A 26,831-nucleotide genomic window follows, 5' to 3' on the forward strand; every position below is an offset into this window, starting at 1 on the left:
AGTGTGTCTTTCTATGTTGTGATGTAACACTATTGTTTCAGAAAAAGGGTGAAGGTTTGGTACCATTAAAACGTGTAAACCCGCTGCATTTGTTTGCACCTGTCCTAAGTCAGGAATCTGATGTTCAGTAGTTGTCGTTTGTTGATGTGGTTCATAAGTGTTTCTATATAGATTAGATCGTTGGTTTTTCCCGTTTGAATGGTTTTACACTAGTAATTTTTGGGGCCCTTTATAGCTTACTGTTCGGTGTGAGCCAAGGCTCCGTGTTGAAGACCGTACTGTGACCTATAATGGTTTACTTTTATAAAATTTAACTTGGATGGAGAGTTGTCTCATTGGCACTCATACCACATCTTCTTATATCTATTAGCTTTTCTTCCAGTTAACATTATATATAGTCTGCAGTGAAAGTTCTTAAAATATTTATAAGATTCATCAAGTAGGTGAGACATTGGGTTCCACGGAACCCTTACAAATTTTACTGAATTAGAAATCCTGAAAACATAGACCACGTGTCTCCTGTTACTGTTTCTGACCCATCGCTATTATCATTCCTGACACAAACTTTGTCCCCTTTTGTCAACTGGATGGCAATACTGATAGCGCCTTCAGACCAGTTTGCACCAAATATAGGTGCATAGAATTGATTATTAACAGCTAATTGGCAGTGTATATTCTGTCCTCCCCATGATCTTATTGTGGCTGATATCATGTAAAGTCCAGCCTGTGGCACGGTAAATACCCCAGTGGCTGCTGAGTAGACTCCTCCTATGTTAGTTCTCACGGAATCAAACTTTATAACGTCATTTGGTCCGGGTTTGAATGTCTTCGTTAGAATTGCAGTAAAAGCTGGTATAATTTTAGGTGCTGGAAAATAAAACAAGTATATTGAGAGTAAATGATAGATAAATACATGATAAAATAAATATTACTTGTATATTTGTATAGGAAGAGATGTGCATGAGACAACAATTAAACAACGTTGACCTCTTAACTCTAATTGTCTTTTGTTTATTTGGGTCAATGGGTTGTACTGTCTCATTGACATACACCACACATTTCCTTTTATTTAAATAAAAAATGATAATACCTACGTTTTCAACCCTGTCCTATAATATCTATAGATGTAATATATCACAGTATTATTTCAGAGTTAAACACCCATAATCTGAAAATTTATTGGCATTAAAAACAATAAGTAGAAATCGTTTTTTATTACAGACTTTCATTCTCAAATTACCGCTACAAAAAATTTCTTCAAGCTTTTTTGCAAGCGGGCAATTTGTGTTGTTCCAACACATCTCATTAATTAAAGGTGTATCAACAGTGAAAGCAACTGATAAAATTTTAATTAAAAGTTGCAAAATTATTTGGAAATGGTGAAAAATTTTGATTGCTAATCTAAGAAAATAATGATTTTGTTTTTGTTCGAATTTATTCGACTTTAGGGTCTTACTTACCTTTTGCTGCGATTCTCTCCTCCACTATTCTTTTTATATCATCTGTGACATTTAACGTTAAGTTCTGTTTTACTTGGCCAACGTAACGTTTAAGTTTCTCTTCAAGTTTAAGTGATTCCAGAGCCTCTCCTAGTTTTGTTGTCACTAACTGTGACATTTTAGTTTCAATAGCGTCGTTGACATACTGTTTGACGTGTTTATCGGCATTTGACATGTCAACCATTGCCACTAATGGAGCATTTTGATTGTCCAGTAACGGAGCAGGTACTTTATTGCCACCAATATTTCCATAGGATTGTATTATAATACATCCAAAAATTATAAATAGTGAAATCTTCATTTCAGAAAATTATATTTATCCCTCAATGCTTCGTCTGATTTGAATGATAAATTGAAAATCTTTTAAACCCTTTATATAGAAGGTCAAGGTTGAATTTTTGTGGTTTGATTGTTTCTACGTATGTTAATTATGATTTTCAGGGTTCATGCAGGATTCAACCTGACCACAAACTTCCCTTGTAGTACTTTGTAGTATATATATATATGAACTACAGATAAAGTGTGTTTTATGGATATTAAACCAGTGAAGCAGTTGGTTCAAATGCATTAATGTTTTACAGCAATATACTCTTACAAATTATTATAAACAAAACCATACAAGTCTTAATTAGGTCAACATTAAAATTGCCTTTTAATGATTTAAATAAAAAGAGATCAAATAATTTACAGACCTTTCGTTTTACAAAAAAACTTATGGCAAAAATTTATGTAAGTCATGACCAATTCAGTATACTAATAATCAATTTTAGTCTTGAGAATTTTTTGAAAGGTGGACCAAGCAGATCATCAGGATTAGCAATTGTTTACAACAGCTCAATAAATATAAGAAGATGTGGTACGAGTGCCAACAAGACAACTCTCCATCCAAGTCACAATATATAAATGTAAACCATTCAATATAGGTCAAGGTATGGTCTTCAACTTCAACACGGAGCCTTGGCTCACACCGAACAGCAAGCTATAAAGGGCCCCAAAAATTACTAGTGTAAAATATCTGTATTTGATTAAAAACTTATTTTAAAAGATTATCAATTGTTTAAATAAACAAAAATTGGTCAGATAAATTATCTCCACTTAATCTAGAATTGGTAAGGTAAATTATCTCCCCTTAATTAGTTTATCCATTGAAAACCATGCTTAGCTTTAAAAAAAATTATAACTGATTGTGTGTGTATGTGTGTGTGTGACTGATTACTCGACTCTTCCCTTTTTTTTCTTGATCAGTAGAATTATAAGATGGTACTGAAAAGAATGCTCAATAAAATCAGTTCTAAAATAGTATTTAAAACTATTTTAGGTCAATTGTAATATAAAATAAAATAATAATGAAATGAAGATATTAACATTTTTACATATTTAAACATGCAGAAGATTCTTTCTCTTTTGATAGTAAGCATGCATGGTAAGGAGAAAAGAAATAAAAAAAATGGATTTTAGATTTTTTAAAATGATACTGATTGATTGTGTTAACTATATGTGTATATATTTTCAGACTCCAAGAACATATTGTGCAGCCAACACAGAAGATTTAGCACATGTAGTCAGTATAATTAAGGGGAGATTACCTCAGGCTCCAATTATTGGTGTTGGTGTTTCATTAGGAGGGTAAGCTTAATTTTCCTAAGAACATTTTCAAAGGGAAAACTACCCCAGGCTTGTGTTAGGTACATCATTGACAGGGTAAATTTAAGAAATAATTGATGTCATGCTCTATGCTCATTTTAACATGGGTAGGCATTATATTTGTCAATATTTTACACTGAGTGTTAAGAGGACAAACACAGTATTTTTATAGGCCGAAGCATACGAAAATACCTTCAAAATGTTTGGCTGTTCCCGTTTCCTCGTGGAGTCTGTACATTACATTTTGATATTTAATAAGTTTAAAAACTAAAAGCAGGGTGAATAAATGTTGTTTGATAAACAATATATAATAAAAGTTTATATAAGCTGCTAAAATATATATATTTTATTAGGATAACAATGAAAATAACGAGAATATAAACAGTAAATTTGTGCGCATGTGTCAAACATATTTTGTGCTGATTAGAACATGACTTTGTTTACAAAGCGTTATAAGGACGTCATATTAGAAAACCTAATAATCTATAACCCAAAATATTGGTGTTAGCTGTTTCATTCGTAGAGGGAAAGACAGATACCAAGGGGGAATTTAAAAACCATAAGTCCAATAAAAACAGACAACATCATGGCCTAAAATAAAAAAGGACAAAAGTTCAAACAACTATAACACAACATTTAATTTACATAAATAACTTTGTTACATTATCTCATCTGAACATATGTGCATGAAATAAATGTCTCTTGAAGTTAAGGATGTTCACTGGTTTTTGTCGAGCCTGCGACTTTTGTCGCAGAAAGCTTGACATAGGGATAGTGATGCGGCAATGGCGGCGGCAGCGGCGTTAGCTAAATTCTTAAAAGCTTTATATTTTAGAAGCTAGAAGACCTGGATGCTTCATACTTTGTATATAGATGCCTTATGTTACGAAGTTTCCATCTGTCACATGTCCATTGTCCTTGACCTCATTTTCATGGTTCAGTGACTACTTGAAAAAAAAAGTTTTGATTTTTTGTAATGTTAATTTCTCTCTTATTATGAGTAATAGGATAACTACAGTAAAACCTGTATAAACCGGCCGGCTACGGGACTAAGAAAAAGGGCCGGTTTGGACAGTGGGCCGGTTTAATCAGGTTTCCGTTTTGATAGGAAGTTAATAAATTGTGACGTCCGATATATTGTATGTAAATGTTCTATCTGATTGTAAATTATAAACTGATAAATACAAAACGTAAAAACGTAATAACTTCGCATGATCGTTGTTTTAAATCTTCTTATTCATTGGCTATAAAAAATTAAGTAATTGGTTGTTCCTCGAATTCAAAAAAATAAATATTTTAACCTTTTTAGCTCACCTGGCCCACAGGGCCAAGTGAGCTTTTCTCATCACTTGTCGTCCGTCGTCGTTAACTTTTACAAAAATCTTATCCTCTGAAACTACTGGGCCAAATTAAACCAAACTTGGCCTCAATCATTATTGGGGTATCTAGTTTGAAAAATGTGTCTGGTGACCTTGCCAACCAACCAAGATGGCCGCCATGGCTAAAAATAGAACATAGGGGTAAAATGTAGATTTTGGCTTATATCTCTGAAACCAAAGCATTTAGAGCAAATCTGACAGGAGTAAAATTGTTAATCAGGTCAAGGTCTATCTGCACTGAAATTTTCAGATGAATGGGACAACCCGTTGTTGGGTTGCTGCCCCTGAATTGGTAATTTTAAGGAAATTTTGCCGTTTTTGGTTATTATCTTGAATATTATTATAGATAAAGATAAACTGTAAACAGCAATAATGTTCAGCAAAGTAAGATCTACAAATAAGTCACTTGACCAAAATCGTCAGTTGACCCCTTAAGGAGTTATTGCCCTTTATAGTCAATTTTTAACCATTTTTCGTAAATTTTTGTAATCTTTTACAAAAATCTTCTCCTCTGAAACTACTAAGACAAATTTAACCAAACTTGTCCACAATCATCATTAGGGTATCTAGTTTAAAAAATGTGTCCGATGACCCTGCCCGCGAACCAAGATGGCCGACATGGCTAAAAAATAGTACATAGGTAAAATGCAGCTTTTGGCTCATATCTCTGAAACCAAAGCATTTAGAGCAAATCTGACGAGAAAAAAAATTGTTCATTAGGTCAAGATCTATCTGCCATGAAATTTTCAGACCAATAAGGGCAACACGTTGTTGGGTTGCTGCCCCTGAATTGGTAATTTTAAGAAAATTTTGCAGCTTTTGGTTATTATCTTGAATATTTTTATAGATAGAGATAAACTGTAAACAGCAATAATGTACAGCAAAGTAAGATCTACAAATAAGTCAACATTACCAAAATTGTCAATTGACCCCTTAAGGAGTTATTGCCCTTTATAGTCAATTTTTTACAATTTTCATAAATTTTGTAAATTTTTGTAAATTTTTACAAAATATTTTCCATGGTAACTACTGGGCCAAGTTCATTATAGATAGAGATAATAGTAAGGAGCAAGAATGTTCAGTAAAGTAAGATCTACAAACACATCACCATCACCAAAACACAATTTTGTCATGAATCCATCTGTGTCCTTTGTTTAATATGCACATAGACCAAGGTGAGCGACACAGGCTCTTTAGAGCCTCTAGTTTAACATATCCTTGTATGTCAAATAGACCTCCGTAGCATCAGTCTCTGATTTGTCAGTTTCACTTTCTGTTCATTGTTTATCCTCGGGTTGTTTGAAACGTGACACGAGAGCTTCGTTTTACTTCCATTTTTCATTTCCGACGTTGGTATAGCGTATAAAAAAGGCAGAATTTTATAAAACGAAAATTCATCATGATCCACAAATTGTCGTACAGCTTACGATACTCATTGATTGATTGTTGTCGTCCGGGTGTTATAATCATTATCAGGGTCATTGTTTAAAGGGGTTCACAACAGGATTTCGAAAACACGATTCTTTTAGTTTAATTTACACTTGAATAGTGTTTTTATACGACAGCAAAAAAAATTTTGTGGTCGTATATTGGTATGACGTTGGCGTCGTCGTCGTCGTTGTCGTCGTCCGAAGACACATTAGTTTTCGCACTCTAACTTTAGTTTAAGTGAATGGATCTATATGAAATTTTACCACAAGGTTCAATACCACAAAAGGAAGGTTGGGATTGATTTTGGGGGTTATGGTACCAACAGTAAAGGAATTAGGGGCCAAAAAGGGACCAAAAATAAGCATTTTTGTAACTTCCAGACATAACTTGTGTGTTAGTGTATGGATCTCTCTGACATTGTACCACAAGGTTCCATACCACAAAAGGAATGCTTGGATTGATTTTTGGGGGTAATTGCCTCAAAATTTAAGGAATTAGGGGCCAAAAAAGGGGCAAAAAACAAGCATTTTCTAGTTTCATGACAATAACTTGTGTGTAAGTGTATGGATCTTTCTGAAATTGTACTACAAGGTTCCATATCACGAAGGGAAAGCTGGAATTGAGTTTGGGGGTAATTGCCGAAACGTTTAGGAATTGGGGGCCAAAAAGGGGCCAAAAATAAGCATTTTTCTAGTTTCCAGACAATAACTTGTGTTCAAGTGTATTGATCTCTCTGAAATTGTACTGCAAGGTACCATACCACAAAGGGAAGGCTGGGATTGATGATGGGGGTAATTGCCTCAATATTTTAGGAATTAGGGGCCAAAAAGGGGCAAAAAACAAGCATTTTTCTAGTTTCAGGACAATAACTTGTGTGTAAGTGTATGGATCTCTCTGAAATTGTACTGCAAGGTACCATACCACAAAGGGAAGGCTGGGATTGAGTTTGGGGTGATGAATCATAAGGGGGTTCAAAAAAATTTGTTTGTTTTTTTTTGTTTTTTCTTTTTTTTTCTTTTTTTCCTTTTTTTTTTTCTTTTAAAATTTTCCATTTTAAGTTGGTTATTTCTGATTTATATTTAAAAGCAAATAATAATGATATGGAAGGAGATACACACCAAACAGGATGTGTAAATTATTATATAATAAGTATTGTGCAATAGCAAGAAATTTTCAATTGCACAGTATTGCACAATAGCAAGAAATCTTCAATTGCACAGTATTGCGCAATAGCAAGAAATCTTCAATTGCACAGTATTGCGCAATAGCATGAAATATCCAATAGCACAATATTGCACAATAGCAAGAAATTGTCAATTGTACAGTATTGCGCAATAGCAAGAAATATTTAATTGCACAATATTGTGCAAAAGAAGATACTTCGTATAAATTGCTTATTTCTTGACCAATTTCAATGGGGTTTAATTCTTGAATTCTTGGGGTTCTTTAATATGCTGAATCTAACGGTGTATTTAGTTTTTGGATTTTGGGGCCCGTTTTTAAATTGGTCCACATTGAGGTCCAAAGGGTCCAAAATTAAACTTTGTTTGATTTCATCAAAAATTGAATTATTGGGGTTCTTTGATATGCCGAATCTAACCGTGTATTTAGATTCTTAATTTTTGCTTCCGTTTCAAATTGGTCTACATTAAGGTCCAAAGGGTCCAAAATTAAACTTAGTTTGATTTTAACAAAAATTGAATTCTTAGGGTTCTTTGATATGCTGAATCTAAACATGTATTTAGATTTTTGATTATGGGCCCAGTTTTCAAGTTGGTCCAAATCGGGGTCCAAAATTAAACTTTGTTTGATTTCAACAAAAATTGAATATATGGGGTTCTTTGATATGCTGAATCTAACCATGTATTTAGATTTTTGATTTTTGGGCCCCGTTATCAACTTTGTCCGCATTGAGGTCAAAAGGGTCCTAAATTAAACTTTGTTTGATTTCATCAAAAATTGAATTCTTGGGGTTCTTTGATATGCTGAATCTAACCATGTATTTAGATTTTGGATATTGGACCATAATAGGTGAATGTCCAATTTCAAATTTTTAAGTTCTTAGACCACATTCATTCTGTGTCAGAAACCTATGCTGTGTCAAATATTTAATCACAATCCAAATGCAAAGCTGTATCAAACTTGAATGTTGTGTCCATACTTGCCCCAACTGTTCAGGGTTCGACCTCTGCGGTCGTATCAAGCTGCGCCCTGCGGAGCATTTTATTATAATATAGCTCACTGTTGTACCATTGAAAGTTCACGGTTTAACACCTGGCTAATTGATTATCCTGAAAAGCCATGTTGTATAAGCAAATATGTTTTGATTGCATATCGATCAATATTGTTAGCATTTACAATTAATTAGACAGTCCGGTTTTGACAGGTAATAATTGATGTAATTAAGAGTATTGGGACTGCATCATTAGACCGGAATTCGGAATATACAGGGTCCGGTTTACAAAGGAAATTTTAACAAAGACTTTGAAGGAAAAAAAACGGGACTTTTATTTTCGGCCGGAATGGACAGGAAAACGGTTTATTCAGGGTCCGGTTTACTCAGGTTTGACTGTATATTTGGTATGTGCGTACCTTGCAAGGTCTTCATGCCCGTCAGACAGTTTTCACTTGACCTCGACCTCGTTTCATGGATCAGTGAACAAGGTTAAGTTTTGGTGGTCAAGTCCATATCTCAGATACTAGAAGCAATAGGTCTAGCATATTCGGTGTATGGAAGGACTGTAAGGTGTACATGTCCAACTGGCAGGTGTCATCTGACCTTGACCTCATTTTCATGGTTCAGTGGTTATAGTTAAGTTTTTGTGTTTTGGTCTGTTTTTCTTATACTGTATGCAATAGGTCTACTATATTTGGTGTATGGAATGATTGTAAGGTGTACATGTCTAGCTGGCAGGTGTCTTCTGACCTTGACCTCATTTTCATGGTTCAGTGGTCAAAATTGAGTTTTTGAGTTTTGGTCTTTTTTTCTAATACTATATGCAATAGGTCAACTATATTTGTTGTGTGGAAATTTTTTATGATGTACATGTCAGTCTTGCAGGTTTCATTTGACCTTGACCTCATTTTCATGGTTCATTGCTCAGAGTTAAGTTTTTGTGTTTTGATCTGTTTTTCTAATACTATAAGCAATAGGTCAACTATATTTGTTGTATGGAAGGATTGCAAGCTGTACATGTCTGCCTAGCATGGTTCAATTAACCTTGACCTCATTTGCATGGTTCATTGGTCAATGTTTAGTTTTCTTGGTCAAGTCTGTATCTTAGAAACTATAAGCAATGGGTCAACTATATTTAGTGTATTGAATGATTGTTAGGTGTACGTGTATTTCTTGTTTGGTTTATATGACCTTGACCTCATTTTCTTGGATCATGTTAAGTTTATGTGATAGTTGTAGTAAAGCTTTATATTTAGGACTATCAACATAATATCAATGATTATTAAAGAAGGCGAGACATTTCAGCGTGTGCACTCTTGTTGACTTTTTGTCAGATATTTAGTGATCCTCTGGGTTTTCCCATGTGATGCCATCAAAAAATTTACCACAAACCCTTACTTTTCTTTTTCAGAATTTTATTTTATATATTTTTGAAATTTTTCATAGTTTTTGCCAATGAGATAAATATATAAAAAAATCTAGATAGAATCATTTCCGGCTGAAATTCCAATGACTGATATCTCTCAAACAAGGACACAGACCTTTCATTTTTCTGCCTTTTTAGTTCTGTTATTTATACACCATGAATTTCTTACAGTCTTTTAAAAAAGCTTGTTAATTTGGTAATGAGCAGCCTTAATCCTTAAGCAAGCAGCAGTTGATTAGTGTGACATGATAGTATCTAAAGGAGATTACCCTAGGCTAAAATTATTGGGTGGTTGTTTCATAACCGGAGAAAATACCTATTTATATTATCCAAGATAATGTTTAATTAGAAGAGTTAGATACCTAATAATGTTATCAAAGAGACATGACCCCAGATTCCTATAACTTGAAAGGAAAAAAACGAACAAATATTATAGCATTTATAATTTGGTGAAATAGAAATGAAAATTAATTTTAACACTCATGTATGAGGCCACCAATGGGTCTTCAACATAGCAAGAAAATCCTGTTCCTGGAGGCAAGCTTCAGCTGGCCCCCTAAACAATAATGTATACTAATTCATCATAAATGGATGTCATACTAAACTCTTAAACATATAAATGAAACAAATTTTTTTTTAAATTTGGATTTATGTTTAATTTCTTTGATTGTTTACAGAATGCAGATGCTTAATTATCTGGCCAGGTCAGGTGACAAGAGTCAGTTAGAGGCTGGAATGTGTATCTCAGTGGCGTGGAATGTCTTCGAGTCAGTCGAGTCTTTAGAGAAACCAGGACTAAATCTACACGTCATTAACAGACAACTGTCAAAAACATTAGTACAAATGGTTCAAAGGTTAGTAAAGGTTATAGTACAAATGGTTCAAAGGTTAGTAAAGGTTATAGTACAAATAGTACAAACGGTTCAAAGGTTACAGTACAAATGGTTCAAAGGTTAGCAAAGGTTATAGTACAAATGGTTCAAAGGTTAGTAAAGGTTATAGTACAAATGGTTCAAAGGTTAGTAAAGGTTATAGTACAAATGGTTCAAAGGTTAGTAAAGGTTATAGTGCAAATGGTTCAAAGGTTAGTAAAGGTTATAATACAAATGGTTCAGAGGTTAGCAAAGGTTAAAATGATGTTCAGGATTCCCTTTGTAAAAACAAGTACTTTTCCCTTACTACATAATTGGAAATGTGTAAATACAAAAACTTTCACAGTCTTTTAACTTGTATTTTATCATATAGAAATAAAAATTTGTGGTATGAGACCACTCTCCACCAAGAACAATATTATGTTGAGGTTAGCAACTATAGGTCACTGGACAGCCTTCAACAATGAGCAAAAACTATACCACATAGAAAGTTATAAGAGGCCCAGACTTGACAAATGTAGAACAATTCAAAAGAAACCTCAGATGTAAGATTTAACCCAGATTTCCTGGATCATCAAACATTTTCTTCTTTCTGATTGTTCAAGTGAGACACGTGTCTTATTGAAACATATTCTTGTTACTGATCTTTTTTTATGGGAATAATTTTTTTTGGGCTCTCATAGCAAGTAAAATTGATGGGAGGCTTGTAAATATCAAATTTGATTTGAATCCTTCAGAACATGTTTATAATGTTGTAGTTTAACTTGTGCAAAACAGACAATTTCATTTAGAGTTACTTCCCTTGCCCCTAAAAGAAGAGGTGAAAATATGGAGGCAGGATCTGTTTCTGTTAACAATTTACAATTAAATGGAATGATATTTGACTGAACTAATTTGCGACATTTAAGGAAGGACTGTAATATTTTCTGTCTATGAAGAAATAACATAAAAAATGTGGTGCACATTAAATAATCCGCGTAGTGGATTATTTTAAAGTGTGCACCACATTTTTTATGTTATTTCGAATAGACAGTAAAAATATTACAGTCATTCCTTATAATTTAATGCTAAATTGCAATTTGAAACCAGAGTAAATCATGACAAAGCATTGATGACATCACGATCATATGACAAAATTGTGTCTATAAGCTGATAGACAAAACACTGTCAGCCAATCAGAAGATGCATTACATCCTAAATTAAATTATTCACATTTGTGTACAAATCTGATAAGTGTATTTGGGTTAATGTGCTTTTTATATTGTATCTTTTTATCAATAACAAATTTGAATTCTAGTCTTTTTCTATTTTTAGCAATATGGAAGTGTTTGAAAATCATTTTGACAACTTGGATCATATATTGAAGGTGAATATATAATATAAAAAAGATGATGTTGTATGATTGTCAATGAGACAACTATCTTCAAGAAACAAATGCCACAGAGATTAACAACTATAGGTCACCATTAGGAGTAGTCTTTTTTTATAATCGAAAAGGTGATATACAAACTGTCAAAATAACTATAAAATAGTATATGATAGATTAAAAACAAATCATTTAACACAGAGTTATGTCCCTTTGTTCATATTCTTGCATACAAAGTTGATGACATTCTTAAAACAAAACTTTCACACTGATCTAATATGGAGAAATCTGCAATTGAGATAAAGTTTTACTTCTACATATATTGCTGTAAGTAATTAAAGTTTCACTAGATGGATGAATTTAAAGGGGAAAAAAACTTTATTTATTCGTCAGAATTTACCTGTTTTAAATATGAATGAGAGATATTGTGGGGTTGAAGTCAATAACAAAAAATCAACTTATTTAATCAAAATAAGCATGTTATGGTCAAAATTTGGAACTTTAATAATGGAAAGGATCTTCCTGGTAGCCTGCTATATCATTTGAGGGCTGTTTCAGAAAATACTATGTACCCCCAAGGGACGACACTATTTTTTAACCCCACCACCCACAGAAATAAAAATAAATTAGAACAACACTCCCATTGCATTTTGGTATTTAAAATACAACCACTCACATAAAATTAAAAAAAAAATTGCCTTCCCTGGGGGGGACAAAGTATTTTCTGGAACATCCCTGAGGCTTTTTCACGTTCATCAGTCCTTGACTTCCTGTTTATTCAATACTTATATATGTTTACACACAATAACCATTTATGACATTTTCCTTGCATATTTGTCAGCAGAGATATCGTTAGTGAGCAGTAACTAACAGTTCACACTTATTTTTACATGCTTTGACATCCATAAGTTGATGCAAGTGAAACAGCTACGATCTTGATGAATGATATTATTTTATTGTTTTCAGTCCTCAACAATTCGTGAGTTTGACGAAAGATTTACATCTAAGATCTTTGGTTATGATACATGGCAAGACTACTATAAAGAAGCATGTTTACATGATAAAATCCATGCACTAAAAGTTCCAGTGTTAGTGTTAAATGCAGCAGATGACCCCTTCTCTCCTCATCATGGTAAGTGTGAGTTATAAATATACAATATTAGGTCAATGTCAGAAAAATATAAACTTTTTTGTATGAGGCTGAGAAACTGGGGAAGGGCGAGGTTCTTCTGACATTGACCTAATATTGTTTGTATACTGCAACTTAAAATAATACATTGATAGCTCTTTAAATTGTGGAATTTAATTTCAAACTTATTATCATCCCTTATTGAACCTCTGATTGTAGAAAAAGTGATCCATGATGAAATTGACATTGCACAAAATATAGCTGTGTTACTAAATTTAGGAAATAAACACAACTAATTGCAGTATAAATAAGAAGATGTGGTATGAGTGCCAATGAGACAACTCTCCATCCAAGTCACAATTTGTAAAAGTAAACCATTATAGGTCAAAGTACGACCTTCAACACAAGGCCTTGGCATACATCAAAAACATAAAGCTATAGCATACCCTTACTACCCTTAACACTGTAGATATTGATAGAATGTGTGGGATGAAATGCAATGTTAGAAACATTCCTTCTTCCTTAGGTTAGGTTTCTATATATAATTACTCCCCCTACAGATGGCAGAAACTAAAGATTGTGCTCTGTCTATGAGTCAAGTGAAAACACCTAGATAAATTCATAGATACCAAGATTAAAAATTTGTACACTGGATGCTCCTTTCGTCTACAAAGAAGCTCAATAAAGACCCAATCAAAGTACAAAGTTTAAGTACATTGAGGACCCAAAATTCTAAAAGGTTTTGCCAAATACAGCTAAGATAATCTATTCCTTGGGTAGAAAATCCTTAGTATTTTGAATTGTTTTTTGTCTTTTTGTTAATTGTTCTGTGTGCTCCTTGCCAAACTGATGAATCAAGCCAATTCCTACTGATTGTATTAGAGGGGCTTTATAGTGTTCACTTCGTCTGTCTGCTTGTCTGTTTGTCCAACAAATATATCCTTCTCACATTTCTTAAATACAAGGAACAGAAAGACTTTAATATATGTCAGCACCTAAACAGTGATGAATTGTAACATATGAGCTCTTTCCTTATTTATGGAACATTTTCCTCGGAGTTCGGTACTTTTGTTATATTACTTACTACCTTGAGTTTTATGTACTATTGTTTGTCTGTTTGTCTTTTTCTTTTTTAGACATGGCGTTATTAGTTTATTTTCGACTTATGAGATTGAATGTCCCTTTGGTACTTCGCCTCTCTTCTACTTCCTATCCAATGCTTTGAATTTTTCAATATGACATAATGTTGAATGAACTATTTCTTGTCACACTCTTCTCAAGTTCTATTGTACAGAATGACTTCATATTTAATCAACAGCTTATCGTTGATGAGTTGTAATGTTTGAGCATTCACAGAGCTGCCAGCCATCTTCTTCCTGTTATCTGATACTTTGAAGTATGAGTGGGGGTATTCTTAGCAAACTATGTGTACATTCTTGTTACATAGTTGTCAATATAATGTAATTTGATGCGAATGTCATACAAGTGAGAGGTTTAGCTAGCTATAAAACCAGATTCAATCCACCATTTTCTACATAAGATGCCTGTACCAAGTTAGGAATATGACAGTTGTTATCCATTCATTTGATGTGTTTGAACTGATCTGGCTGTTGGTTTTTTGCTTGACATGTTTCACATTATGTCGTATCAGAGTTTTTTCAGATTGAAAATGTTGCAGGGTGATTTTTAGTTTCTTACATCAACATCATTTGGACTGTGGTATGTAGTTGTCTCATTTACAATCATACCACCTCTCTTTATTTTTATAACAAAGAGAAACAAATAGAATTGAAATTATTTTTTTTTACTGAGGTTATCTATTATAAACATGATAAACCGGCACCCAAGAATGCAATTCAGGAAATTAAAAAAATTAAGCTAGACAAAAACTGAAGTTCATCTTAATTTTCATTTACATATAAATGCATCAGACATTTATCTAATAACATTTAACACCATGTTACCTCCTGTGAGGTTCAAATTGTTCATTATACCTACTCTTCTTTTATACAAAATTTATTTAAGAAGTAGCTGCTGTTTAATTGATGCCTTACAGGTTTGTTACTTTAAAGGATTTTTTTTTTAAAGAAATTTAGCACTTTGATATCATTCTATACATTAGATATTCTTTCATTTGGGATGTATTTGTACCTTACATTCAAATGGCTCAAACCAATTTTAGAGCACAAATTGAGGCTTTATTTTTGTCTGTAACCATGCACCCAGTCCACAAAACTCCATCTTTGTCAAAATCCAGACTAAAAGGAAGCTGAATTCCCTGGGTTTTATATCCTTACATAAAATAATCTCCCCAGTAGGACTTAATATATGTAATGCATGCCTCTTAAAGTCAGACACCACAATCATGTCATTAGAGGATACTGCTATATCACGTGGGGTAAATTCAGTCTCATCTGTATTTACACTACCCTTATATGTCCATTGGAGTTTACCCTCGTAATCTAGAGCTAAAACCCTTCCATTAAAGTTTTGGTTTATAAGATCAACAACAAATATTTTGTCATTATGAGTTTTGATTCTCCATGGGACCGTAAAAAGTCTCTGATTGTCTGCGTCATACTCATAGTTATGTTGTATGTTGCCTTTCTGATTCATAACTACAACTTTTTTTGTATGTTTTGAGACACCATCTGCTGAAGGATTGTCAAAAGGATCTGATTCAAACAGTCCTACTAATATCTGGTTACCTTTGTTAACATGAACACCTGCTGTGCTTAAAGGAGAGAATGATTTGAAGGACTTTACTTCTCCATCTTTATAAAGTTTCAAATCATTTTCCATAGATGAAATAATTAGGTCTCCATTGTGTTGTATTGCCATATCAAAAACTTCAATTTCAACTTCTTTCTGTATTTTGATACTATCATCCTCAAACTCTACTGCTTCAAGATGGCCAATTAAAAAAGCTATGAAAGTTGTATCACTATCACAATGTTGTATACTTGTCACACAAGATGTATCATGTTGATAAATTTTCACTATTTTTAAATGTGGAACAGTGTAAAGATTTCCAAACCCTGCACTTAATTCAGTCTCAAACTTCTCAGAATTAATTCCTGGTATGAATTTTGTCTTTTTGAGATGAATTGCTGTATCTGATTTATTTGGCAGTGTAAAGTCTAGTGTTTTACTTGTGGAAAAAATGTCAGAAGATTGGTGTGATAGGAGTGTATCATCCAACATACCTTTCCTCAATACTAGGTCATCTTTATTCATTATGATAGTTAAAAGTTCTGTTTTTATTTTATTCTCAAGTGGCCTCCAGTTTGTTTCAAGTTCTTGTAGAAGATCTCTAGCCAATCTTGATATCGTTTCCTTCATTTCCTTTTCAGTTTGAAATATTTTATCTTTTGTCTCTTGAAAATTCTTGTCTCCTTCTGAAAGGAGCTGTTCGTATTTTACTTTTCCATTTTCATGCCATTTAATATCTGTTTCAATTTTTCCCTTAAACGCACTGATCTCAGAAACAATAGAGTCATAAACTTCATAAAGTTTTTTGAATTCATGTTTTTAATGGGACTCCGTTAAACACTCAGAACAAATAGGATGTTTGCACTCACTAAAATTGCAGTAAACACAACATTTTTGTTCACTGTGGATTGTACATGGTATATTATGAAGATCCATCTTACTGATTGTTGCCGCAGAGTCCTGGGTTCCACATTCTTTCAGATTTAAAATTTCATGTTTGTCAGATGATTTGATTTTACTATGAATCCTTGAATACACAATTGACACAAAAATAAATCACAGTTTATACATTTCCATTTTATATTAGATTCTTCACAGAACTGACACGAAGCTGGATTCTGAGCTTTTTCTATAGACTGCGAACATGCCATTTTACAATTTAGTCAGGTGAAATATGAACATCCCATTAACAAATGCATAAGCATATGAAAAGTTGAAATGGACAGCTTTATCTGTAAATATGAGTGTAAAGTCTAATTAAATTGATAAACTTTACTGTATTTTTATCATTTTATTATCATGTTTACATTTCTATGTGGTCTAAATTTCGTATATTGTGGAAGACATTCAATGGGTCAATAATACCCATGATAATTCATTTAAATTTGATAATGAAATATGGCAATAAAAAGTAAATCATTTTGTCTCAATAATAATTTAGTTTTAATAGCACAAAAAGATTAAATATTTGAAAATAGTTTTTCACACATAAATATGATGTCATAACTTCATTTCCTCATATTTTCTACAAGGACTCCAGTAATGTATTTGATAAGCAAGTGTAAGCTTTATTTGATTATTTCCTAATTATGAAAATTATAAAAATGTGTGCAATTTGTTCAGACTAAAATAAATATAAAAAATTTAATCTGCTTAAAAATGACGCATATCAATCATAAAAGGCATCCAAGAAACATTTGTGTGGGTGTGGTGTAAAAAAAATCAATTTGTCCAAAAAGGGGTTAAGAATTTGTATCAAACTTAATCAAATAAATACTGAAACTCATGAAAGATACAAGGCTTTAATTTGGTTAGCAGTATGCACATTTAAGTCTACATAAGACTCATTAGTGGCACTTTTATCAAAACAGTTGGAAGGCCAAATAAGATATGAAGAACATCTAAAATTGAAAATTCCCAAAAGTTGTGCCAAATACAGCTAATGTTTCTATGGTAAATGCATGTTATATGATACCATATAATTATCGTTGTTTAATATGTGTTCTTTTTGAATGATGTTTATAGATTTTATTGAAGGCAAAAATATATTACATGTTCTTTGTTGAAGGTTTTCATCAATCAAATCAGCAGTCATTATCGCCCATGCTTTTATCTATATATTCTTTATCAAATTGTTTAAAATTTATTAAAAAATTTTGTAGGCATTTAAAATATTTCAAATCCAAAGTATTCTACATTTCATTTAAAGTCAGAAAATATCATAATCATGATACCCTCGCTTTAAAAAAGTGGGGGTATACTGTTCTTCCGTCAGTCTGTCCGTCCCATGAATATTTTCGTCGCATTTTTCTCAGGAACTACTTGACAAGGATTTCTGAAATTTGGTTTCAGGGTTTATATAAGTAAGTTACACCATGTGATGCGTTTTCAGATTCATCACTCAACAACTTCCTGTTTACCGAACACTTGTATTATTTTACACATGATAGCCAAGTTGAAAATTTTTGTCACATTTTTCTCAGGAACTACTTGACAAGGATTTCTGAAATTTGGTTTTAGGGTTTATATAAGTCAGCTATACCGTGTGATGCGTTTTCAGATCCATCACTCAACAACTTCCTGTTTACTGAAATATTTCGGCGGGGGTATCATTAGACCTTGAAAAAGCAAGTAGATTTACATGGATGAATGTATGATCTGTTATGTTTAAGGAATCTTGACCATTACTAACCATAGCATAAAGTAACTTAAGGATGTTTGCCACTCTGTTTTAAAATAACAAGCTTTTTAAAAGACTGTTACAAATTGATTGAATATAAATGAAGAAATTGGAAATCAGAAAAAAATAATAGGTCTGTGTGCTTGTTTTCCAGATATAAGCCATTGAAAATTTGATGGGAAATGATTCTCTCCAGATTTTTCATACATTTAACATTGGCACCTTTTTTCGTTCAAAAACCATGAAAAAATAACAAGGATTTTCAAAGATTTTCAAAGATAACATTTTAAACTATATGTAATCATATTATGAGAAAAAAAAGTAGGGGTAAGTGGGCAAAATTTTAAAATGGTACTTCATGGATAAAACCGGATGAATCGAAAATATCTGGCAAAAGTTCAACAACAACAGGAGCGAACATCCTTAAGTAAACAGACATAGTTCCATTCAAAGTAACAGTCACAACTTCATCAAACATTTGAAAACTAAGGATACATGTTATAATAATTTAAACTAGTTGTTTAAGCTATTTTTCTACTGAGAAAACATTGCATTTGTCCAATGAATTCTGAGTTGTAACTGCATGACAAAAAACAAATACATCTGCAGTGTTCTCCCCAGAAATTTTGGATAGCATCACATTTGGCGTAAAAAAATAAACTATTTTTTTCAATGTCATTTGACGCGTCGCGGCGATGCTCTATTTCCTTTACGTTAAATATGTTTATATTGTTCAATTCATAGCTGGGAATACAATTATACTTTAACCATGATAACAGTTGTTTCAGTTTATGTTTTCTATATTCATTTATAGTTACAGAATTATTTTTTCCTCTTGGGCCAAATAAAAATATATGTGTGGTTCCAGTTACCCTACCTACTTAACTAAATGAATGAATGAATGAATGGTTTATTATAGTACAACCTGTATATATACAATACTAAATATCTAGCAAAAAAATAAAAAGAACTGGTTTTTATATAAAAAGGGAAGAGAAAGTATCATGTGGCAATAAAATTTCAATTAAAAAACTTTTTTCTTTATCATGTCTATGAAATTCATTGTTTCATGGTACTCAATGAATTAGTCCCAGTTGTTTCTTTATATCAAAATGATATATATTTTTAACAAAGTTAAGCTTGTTATTGCGTGTGGAATGCGTAGTTTTCTCTTTTGTGATAATTTTTCGTCTACTGTGCCATTTGTGCATCTGTAGTTATTATCGTAAAAATGCGGAATTTTGTCATATCTGGTCCGGTTCCGATCCGTAGTTTATACAAATATTGCAATGGCGGCGGAAGAAAAATTTACGAAAATAAACAATGTTTGACAAGAGATTAAGTCTAAGAATGAGTATGCCGCTTTTAATGCATTAAATGGACGAAACATTAACTAAAACCAATTATGATCTCTTTCTAAAGAAGTATCAAACTTATTTAACACAAAATCAAAATGTTTAATATACGCTCTCGATAAACTAGTAGTACCGGAAAATGAAAGAAGTAATTTTTTAAAAGTTGTAAAAATATACGACCTAACCTCTTTTCTAAAGAGAGAAATCGTTTGAATCTTTGAATTTGGATTATGCAAACGTAGATTTCGAATTGTTTTTCGATTTTCTGATTACATATTCTCCATGTCGAAATTTGCGATTGGACCACGTGGTATTAGTCATGTCACAAGTGTCAGCTTGGGGTATTCGTATCCATTCAGTTATCACCCAAAGGGCAATTAACACCTATTTAATCACTCTAAATTGCCTCTATTGTCCGACTTGAAGGGATTACAATTAAAGGTGATATAATTTTGATGATCACAGGCGGTAATTAGATGAAAGTTCAAAATTTAGGACATGGTTTTGCGATATAGAGACCAGAAAAATAGCATCCTCAAAATAATTATAGCGTCGCGGAAATTATTATAGCATCACGGGTAAAAAATATAGCGTCTCGGTGCCGCGACGCTAAAACGGCCTGGGGAGAACACTGCATCTGACATTCTGTGAGTGACTATTTCTCTTCCTTGTTTGATGTGTGCAGTTAAATTGGTATCTTTAATGTTATAACAACCACTGATTAATTGCCGTTTGGTTGGGTGTTATAACCTGAGAGTATCACAATCACAGACGTATTGTAATTGGCATGACAATACGGATATTGTTTTATTTTGCTCTGAAGAGACATTAATTGTCTAAATCACATCTAGATGTACCAATAAGAATGAGACATTTTATCTGATATTTTAAGACTATTTAATTTATTTTCTTTTTTCTTCTTTCAGCAATTCCAGTGAAAGAAGCAGAAGAGAATGAAAACATTGCAATTGTAGTAACATCACATGGTGGCCATATTGGGTTTATGGAAGGTTTTATACCAAGAAACAGCACATTTATGGATAAACTTTTCTCACAGTATGTTAAAGCTGTGGTTACTCATGGTCCAACTCATCTGAAACAAGATTAAAATGTCTCAGTGGAAATCTGGATTGAAATTTATGCAGAAAGGAGTAAACATGTTACCATGGACCATCAATGTACGGCTATGTCACTGGAAGCATTGTTTTAAAAACCTGCTAGTCAAAGACATTTTATGGTGCAATTTTAAACCTAGTTTTGTTGTTATCGATGACAAAATCATAAAGCTGTAACAAGTCCTTATTCTAAACATATTTGAAAATTAATCACTCCCACCTAGAGACATTTGTTTACATTTTTGTTCCTACCCTGTACAGTGAAACTTGTTTTAAACTGTGTACAAGTTGTCTGGATGTGCATGGAAAATTCTTTACTTAATTCATGAAAAGAAGATAACTGTATTATCTTCAACTTGGAGCTATAATTTTGTGCAAACTTTTTGAAGTGCTATTAATAAAACATTACCAGTAAATCAAAATAATGTGGGTTGATTTTGGACTAGTCTTAGATAAATAACTTGAAGCCAGCTGTATCACTAAATCATGGTTGATTTATCTATTAAATGTTGAAATAAATCCAGGCAAAATCAAAAATTGAAATGATTTTTTGCAAGAAAAATGTGTATGAATATGTGTAGTAAAGTATGAAACCAATGTGAGGAAGACTCAATTACTTTTGCACATGTTAATTATTTTTTTACCTTTTAAGAAAATAATGAAAATTTGAACAAAAAATATTATATTGCAACGCATAAGATATTGATATGAACAATACCCCTAGTCTTTCTGATTATTTCATGTCTTTCTCCATTTCATGTATGTTTTATTCACTTCATTCAATGAAATGTTAACAGTGGTATCTAAACAAGACAACTTTGAAATTCGACTTTTAAAAATTCCACAGAAAAATAAAAAAATGTGTTTTGTTTTATGTACCTTTCATTGAGATATGTTGTTACAGATTGTGGACCTTTAAACCGAATGTAAATTGAATGAATGAGAGATGTGTGTTTGGAATTAGGATTATATCAAAAATATTTTGTGATAAAGGTGTAATACCACCATTGATTTTACCCTATTAGTCTTTGTTAAATTTGCACTTTTCAAAACATTGTGCAGAATTTATCTTTGTTTCAAATAAAGAAATACTTGGCATGAGCAAAGTTTTATCCTGTCCAGTACTATAGAAAAAATTTCACATAACATTTCATTGCATATAAGAAAATAACCATCACTGGAAATTAACCAGTCAAATTTTTCCCCTTTTTTAACCTGTGTAAAAGCTTTAGTAACCATGTAACCTTAAGTTTCCAAAATATTCTATAGAAACCCCAAATAAAAAAAGAATGGTGCTTTGAAATACCCAAGATATATGCTTATGACCCAGAAATGTTTTACTGCAATGAAATGTAGGATCAATTATCTACAACTGTCAAATTCAAGGGAATATTTTTTTTCAACCTATTTTCGTATGCAACCGGATGTGACGTACTATGATTTGGTGGTATTACACCTAAAACATTGTATTTATTCTATTAAGTATTTTGAATGATACCAAGGGTAATAAGACAACGAATACAGTATTCCTAGATACTCATCCATAAAATCCAAGGCAGACATCAATTATTTATTTTTTTTTCAGTTTTTTTTTAAATTGATAATGAGCACTGCAAGCAGGCAGCATGGGTATTTAGTGTTACCAAATTTTATATATATTAGTCTGTGTCAAATTTACATATTTCAAGCTTGTTGTTCCTTATTTATATCCCAGGATTTGACTATAAAATTTTAGGAAAAAATATCAGGTTTAGACTAATTGTGATTATATTTAGAAATTTTGCGTAGGACAATTGATTCCATTAATACATAAATACATTCTTGTATAACTTAAATTTGAAAAAAGACCAGAACAGTTTTAAATGCCAGGATTATGATGCATGAGGTTCTAGAAATATTCTTATTGTCTAACAGTCATGTAGTGAAATAATGTTCCTTAAATACTTTGGATGCATCTTTATATATTGGATACCAATATTCTTGGATTTCATGGGTACCTTTAAACCATGGTTTTAAATGTTCCAACGAACGACACATTTTCTATAAGGTTGAATGCAGACTTTAGCAAAACCATGAATTGTTATACCCACAAAAATGCAAGTTTTTCTCAATCCACAAAATATGGCACTCATGAAAATAAATGAATCCACAGTTATATCTTGTTTTTGTGTTTTGCATGTGTGTATGAATGTGTTTGTAGTGTTTCACATAAATTTAAAACCATATTTTTTTTCACAATTCATTATGTAAATTTCGTGTCATGAATAGTCACTGTGCTTCAAATTATGTGTTCACCCGTGTTCACTGTTATAGGATATTGGAACTTTATTAAAAATTGAATGTTGATTATGCAATTTCATATATGCAGTAATTTTTTTGTGTCATATGTATTACTGTTGTTGTTTGTGATCTTTATTGATTTGATATATGCCAAAGTCAATATATAACTACTTAAATACAAACTACAAAAACGTAAAAAGATGCAAAAAAATAAAAATCTACAAATTTAGAAAGATACCGAACAAATTAAATTCTCAGATGTACTTACAAGAAAACAAGTATTTCTGTGTACTTTCAGCTTAAAATTTTAATAAATAATCCACCAAGCATCTTTGTGAATCTCATGTAAAACAGAGTTTAAGGTGTACAAGATTGCAGATAAAATCGAAATGAAGTGGTATAATTATTCCTTTGATATGTTTTTCTTTGGAAAAATAAGAAGCTGAATATTAATGACCTGCCTATAATAGTAGGGGCATTATGTTTACCAGAATGTGCTTCCAACTATGTCTGTCCCACATCAGGTTAGTGGTTTGGTTGGATGTGCTTTTTGGTTGCATTACCAATAAACTTGGTACACATAAAAAAAAAAAGGTGGATCATCAGTATATATTTCCTCAGATAGAATTTTCTTATACTTTGCCAAAATGAAGATTTTATCAGGCTATTGTCAAAAGTATAATAAAATGTATGGGTCACCAGGCTATTTTTCAAGCTACAAGTCGTGCAAAATTGCCCAATTTTGCGAAGATTATTCATGAAAAAAATTGTTTTTGTGAATAAAAGGACACCTATGAGATAAAATAAGATCAGATAGGTTTTATGATATAGAAAATAAAAAGAAATAATGGTGTTACCGAACTTATTTTCTTGCTACAAGGAAAAAATGTAAATTTCTTTAACATTCCTTTATAAAAAGAGCTATCTCCACTCTATTGGCTAAGTTGAAAAATTCATTCGAAACAAAAACAAATATTTGGTGTTTGTCTAAATAATGCAATAAATCACTTATTTTGCCTTATTAAATTATAGTCTTACAAATTAATTGCCAATCTGTCTCAAAATTTGCAGATTTATGCACTAAACTACAATCCAAGATGGCAGTATACAATTAATCTACCTTCAAAGATGTTGTACTATTGCCAATGTGACAACTGCCTACCAGAATCAATATGGTGTGGATGTAAGCAACTGATAAAAGCACATGTTCAGCATGTAGTGAACCTTTTAACAAGGGGTAATGTGAGCTGGACATGATGTCATATAGTCATATATTATTGTTTCCTGAATAAACTAAAGAGTAATGGATTCTGCTTTTTATTATTTGTATAAGTAGCATCTCAATATTGATGGAATACATAGTTAAACTTTAAGGCATTGTGATAGAAATCACTTTATTGTGTACATGTTCAAAATACTACCCAAAATGAAAAGGATTCTAAAACTAAATTATTGATTTAGTAATACCTAATTAAATGCCAAAAGGCTTGCAAATGTTATTAATTTATTTATTTAATTATATTTTGTGATTTTATTGTAAGATTATATAGTTTATATATCTTCGGTTATTATATGTTATTTTAGTAATTTTGAAGTTTATAAATTTTTTATCTTTTCACAATTTTGAAATAAAATTTCTATAATCATATTTTTGTTTGTTATATTTTGTGAATTGATGATTTGACCAAGTTATACTAATTCTGATGCACGATCTATGTATTCAAATACTATTAGAATAAAAAAGTTTTCTAGATGCAGTGTTCCTTTTAAACAGCATCAAATGTATTTGCAATGTTATATATAGATGTGCATTTCGAAATTAAAGTCTTCAGTGATGCTCGTAGCAAAAATGTTCGAAAATTCTAAATCCAAATTTAAAGTTGTTCTATACCAATCACATTCACAGTGTATGAATAAAACCATTTCATTTTATTGCATATTGCACCTTTTCTGTTTTCACACGAAATACATCAAATTGGAGTGAGATAAAATTACGTTAAGATAGAAGCCCATCTCTACCGTAACTAGATCATTCAAAACATCTTGCACTAACACTATTTAAAAAGAATACACACTTGTAATGTAAGATAACAACATATAAGGTCATAAATGTTTTGTCTACACATTAATAAACAACTTTTACCTGCTTATCTTCCCTACAGGGTCAGGGTAATCTACAACCAACACTTAAAATCCATTGCCTATTGTGCACCTCAGTTAAAACTATAATATTTGCAATATTTTCCCCAAAAAGCTGTAGACAAAAGATTACCTGATTATTTCAAGAATAAGACCTCAACTGTCATTTCATCTACCAAACCTATTGCATCCAATATTTGTAACCACAATATAAAAATAAGGAGATGTAGTATGATTGCCATTGAGACAACTATTCACCAAAGTTCAAATAAAGTGGATTTTAGGAAATATAGGCAACTGTTCAACAATTGAAAAAAAACCATACCGTATAATCGTCTATAAAAGGCCCCGACATGATTAATAAAGGCAACAGTAGTATACCAGTGTTTAAAATATGAAACAATTCAATTGAGAAAACTAACGGCCTAATTAATAACATAACAATTTACGAAAAACAAATATGACAGACATGAACCAACGACAACCACTGTACTAACATGCTCCTGACTTGGGACAGGCACGTAAAGAATATGGCGCGGCTAAACATGTTTGTGAGCGCTCAACTTCTTTCCCCTAACATCGGAAAGTGTTGTAACCTCACACCATAAGAACAAACTATAAGACGGTATTGGACTCAAACCTCCCAATTGCCCTTGTGCATTTTCTCCATTTATATGTATATAGTTCCAATGGTCATGTTATAACTGAAGATCTTGGCATCTTCAACAATAAACAACATAGAGAGCTGTTATCCAAAGGCCCAAAATATAGAATCCCCAGCACATCAACAGGAAGAAGAACGCCAGTTTACTGATGAATACAGTTGAGGAATTACAATATGACAGAAAATCGGTAAAGCGCTAACCAGATGAACCAAAACGTGACACCGTACCCAATGGTCATGCATTCAAAAGCACATTCAAAAGAGAGACGTAAAATACCAAACGGATATCCAAGCTCATAAGTCGAAGACCAACGTACAATGGCATCGCAAAATAAACCAAAAACGACCAAAAAAAACTACGATTTGCATTGAGCACACGGGTTTCCAACCATTTAACGAAGCCTGGGATTTTATCCTCTATTCATGACACATATGTTGTACAAGTAGACAAAGCGTGAAGTAAGTTTGTTTATTATTTAGAAGGTTTAACTTAACTATTTGGAATTCACAACCTAACTGAGAAACCCAACTGGTCCGCTACATCATTCATAAATGATGAGAATTTAGAAAGTCACAAATCTGCTCTTCTCGTCGTTTGAATTGACAAAACAAAAGGACGATGAAAATCTTCCCTCTTTATACTGGATTCCAAAACTCTGCAAAAACACTTTTTAAAGAACGGCATATAGCCAGGTCGTCAAGATTTTCGACTAAACATGATTCTTAGTTCTTACTATTATTCCTTCTTCAGTAAAAAAAGAATGGCCTTCAAAACTATAGTGATGATGTATATTCAAAAGTAAAATCACAAAAATACTTAACTCCGAGGAAAATTCAAAACGGAAAGTCCTTAATCAAATGGCAAAATCAAAAGCCCAAACACATCAAACGAATGGACAACAACTGTCATATTCCTGACTTGGTACAGGCATTCTCTTATGTAGAAAATGGTGGATTTAATCTG

At 32.2% G+C, this 26,831-nt stretch overlaps 1 protein-coding gene across 1 annotated transcript in view; it reads left to right on the top strand.

The window, feature by feature from the left end:
* Window positions 1-24,712, top strand: part of LOC127731993 (phospholipase ABHD3-like) — a 46,796-nt gene extending 22,084 nt beyond the window's left edge. Inside the window, exons 6-10 of the mRNA XM_052241034.1 lie at window positions 3,013-3,125; window positions 10,233-10,409; window positions 11,742-11,793; window positions 12,760-12,925; window positions 20,596-24,712. Coding sequence (XP_052096994.1) covers window positions 3,013-3,125; window positions 10,233-10,409; window positions 11,742-11,793; window positions 12,760-12,925; window positions 20,596-20,777 — 690 coding nt within the window. The 3' untranslated portion in view covers window positions 20,778-24,712. The remainder of the gene's footprint in view (window positions 1-3,012; window positions 3,126-10,232; window positions 10,410-11,741; window positions 11,794-12,759; window positions 12,926-20,595) is intronic.
* Window positions 24,713-26,831: the final 2,119 nt, after the last annotated feature.

Source organism: Mytilus californianus, unplaced genomic scaffold, assembly GCF_021869535.1.
Source record: "Mytilus californianus isolate M0D057914Y unplaced genomic scaffold, xbMytCali1.0.p SCAF_21, whole genome shotgun sequence".
Classification (NCBI taxonomy): domain Eukaryota; kingdom Metazoa; phylum Mollusca; class Bivalvia; order Mytilida; family Mytilidae; genus Mytilus; species Mytilus californianus.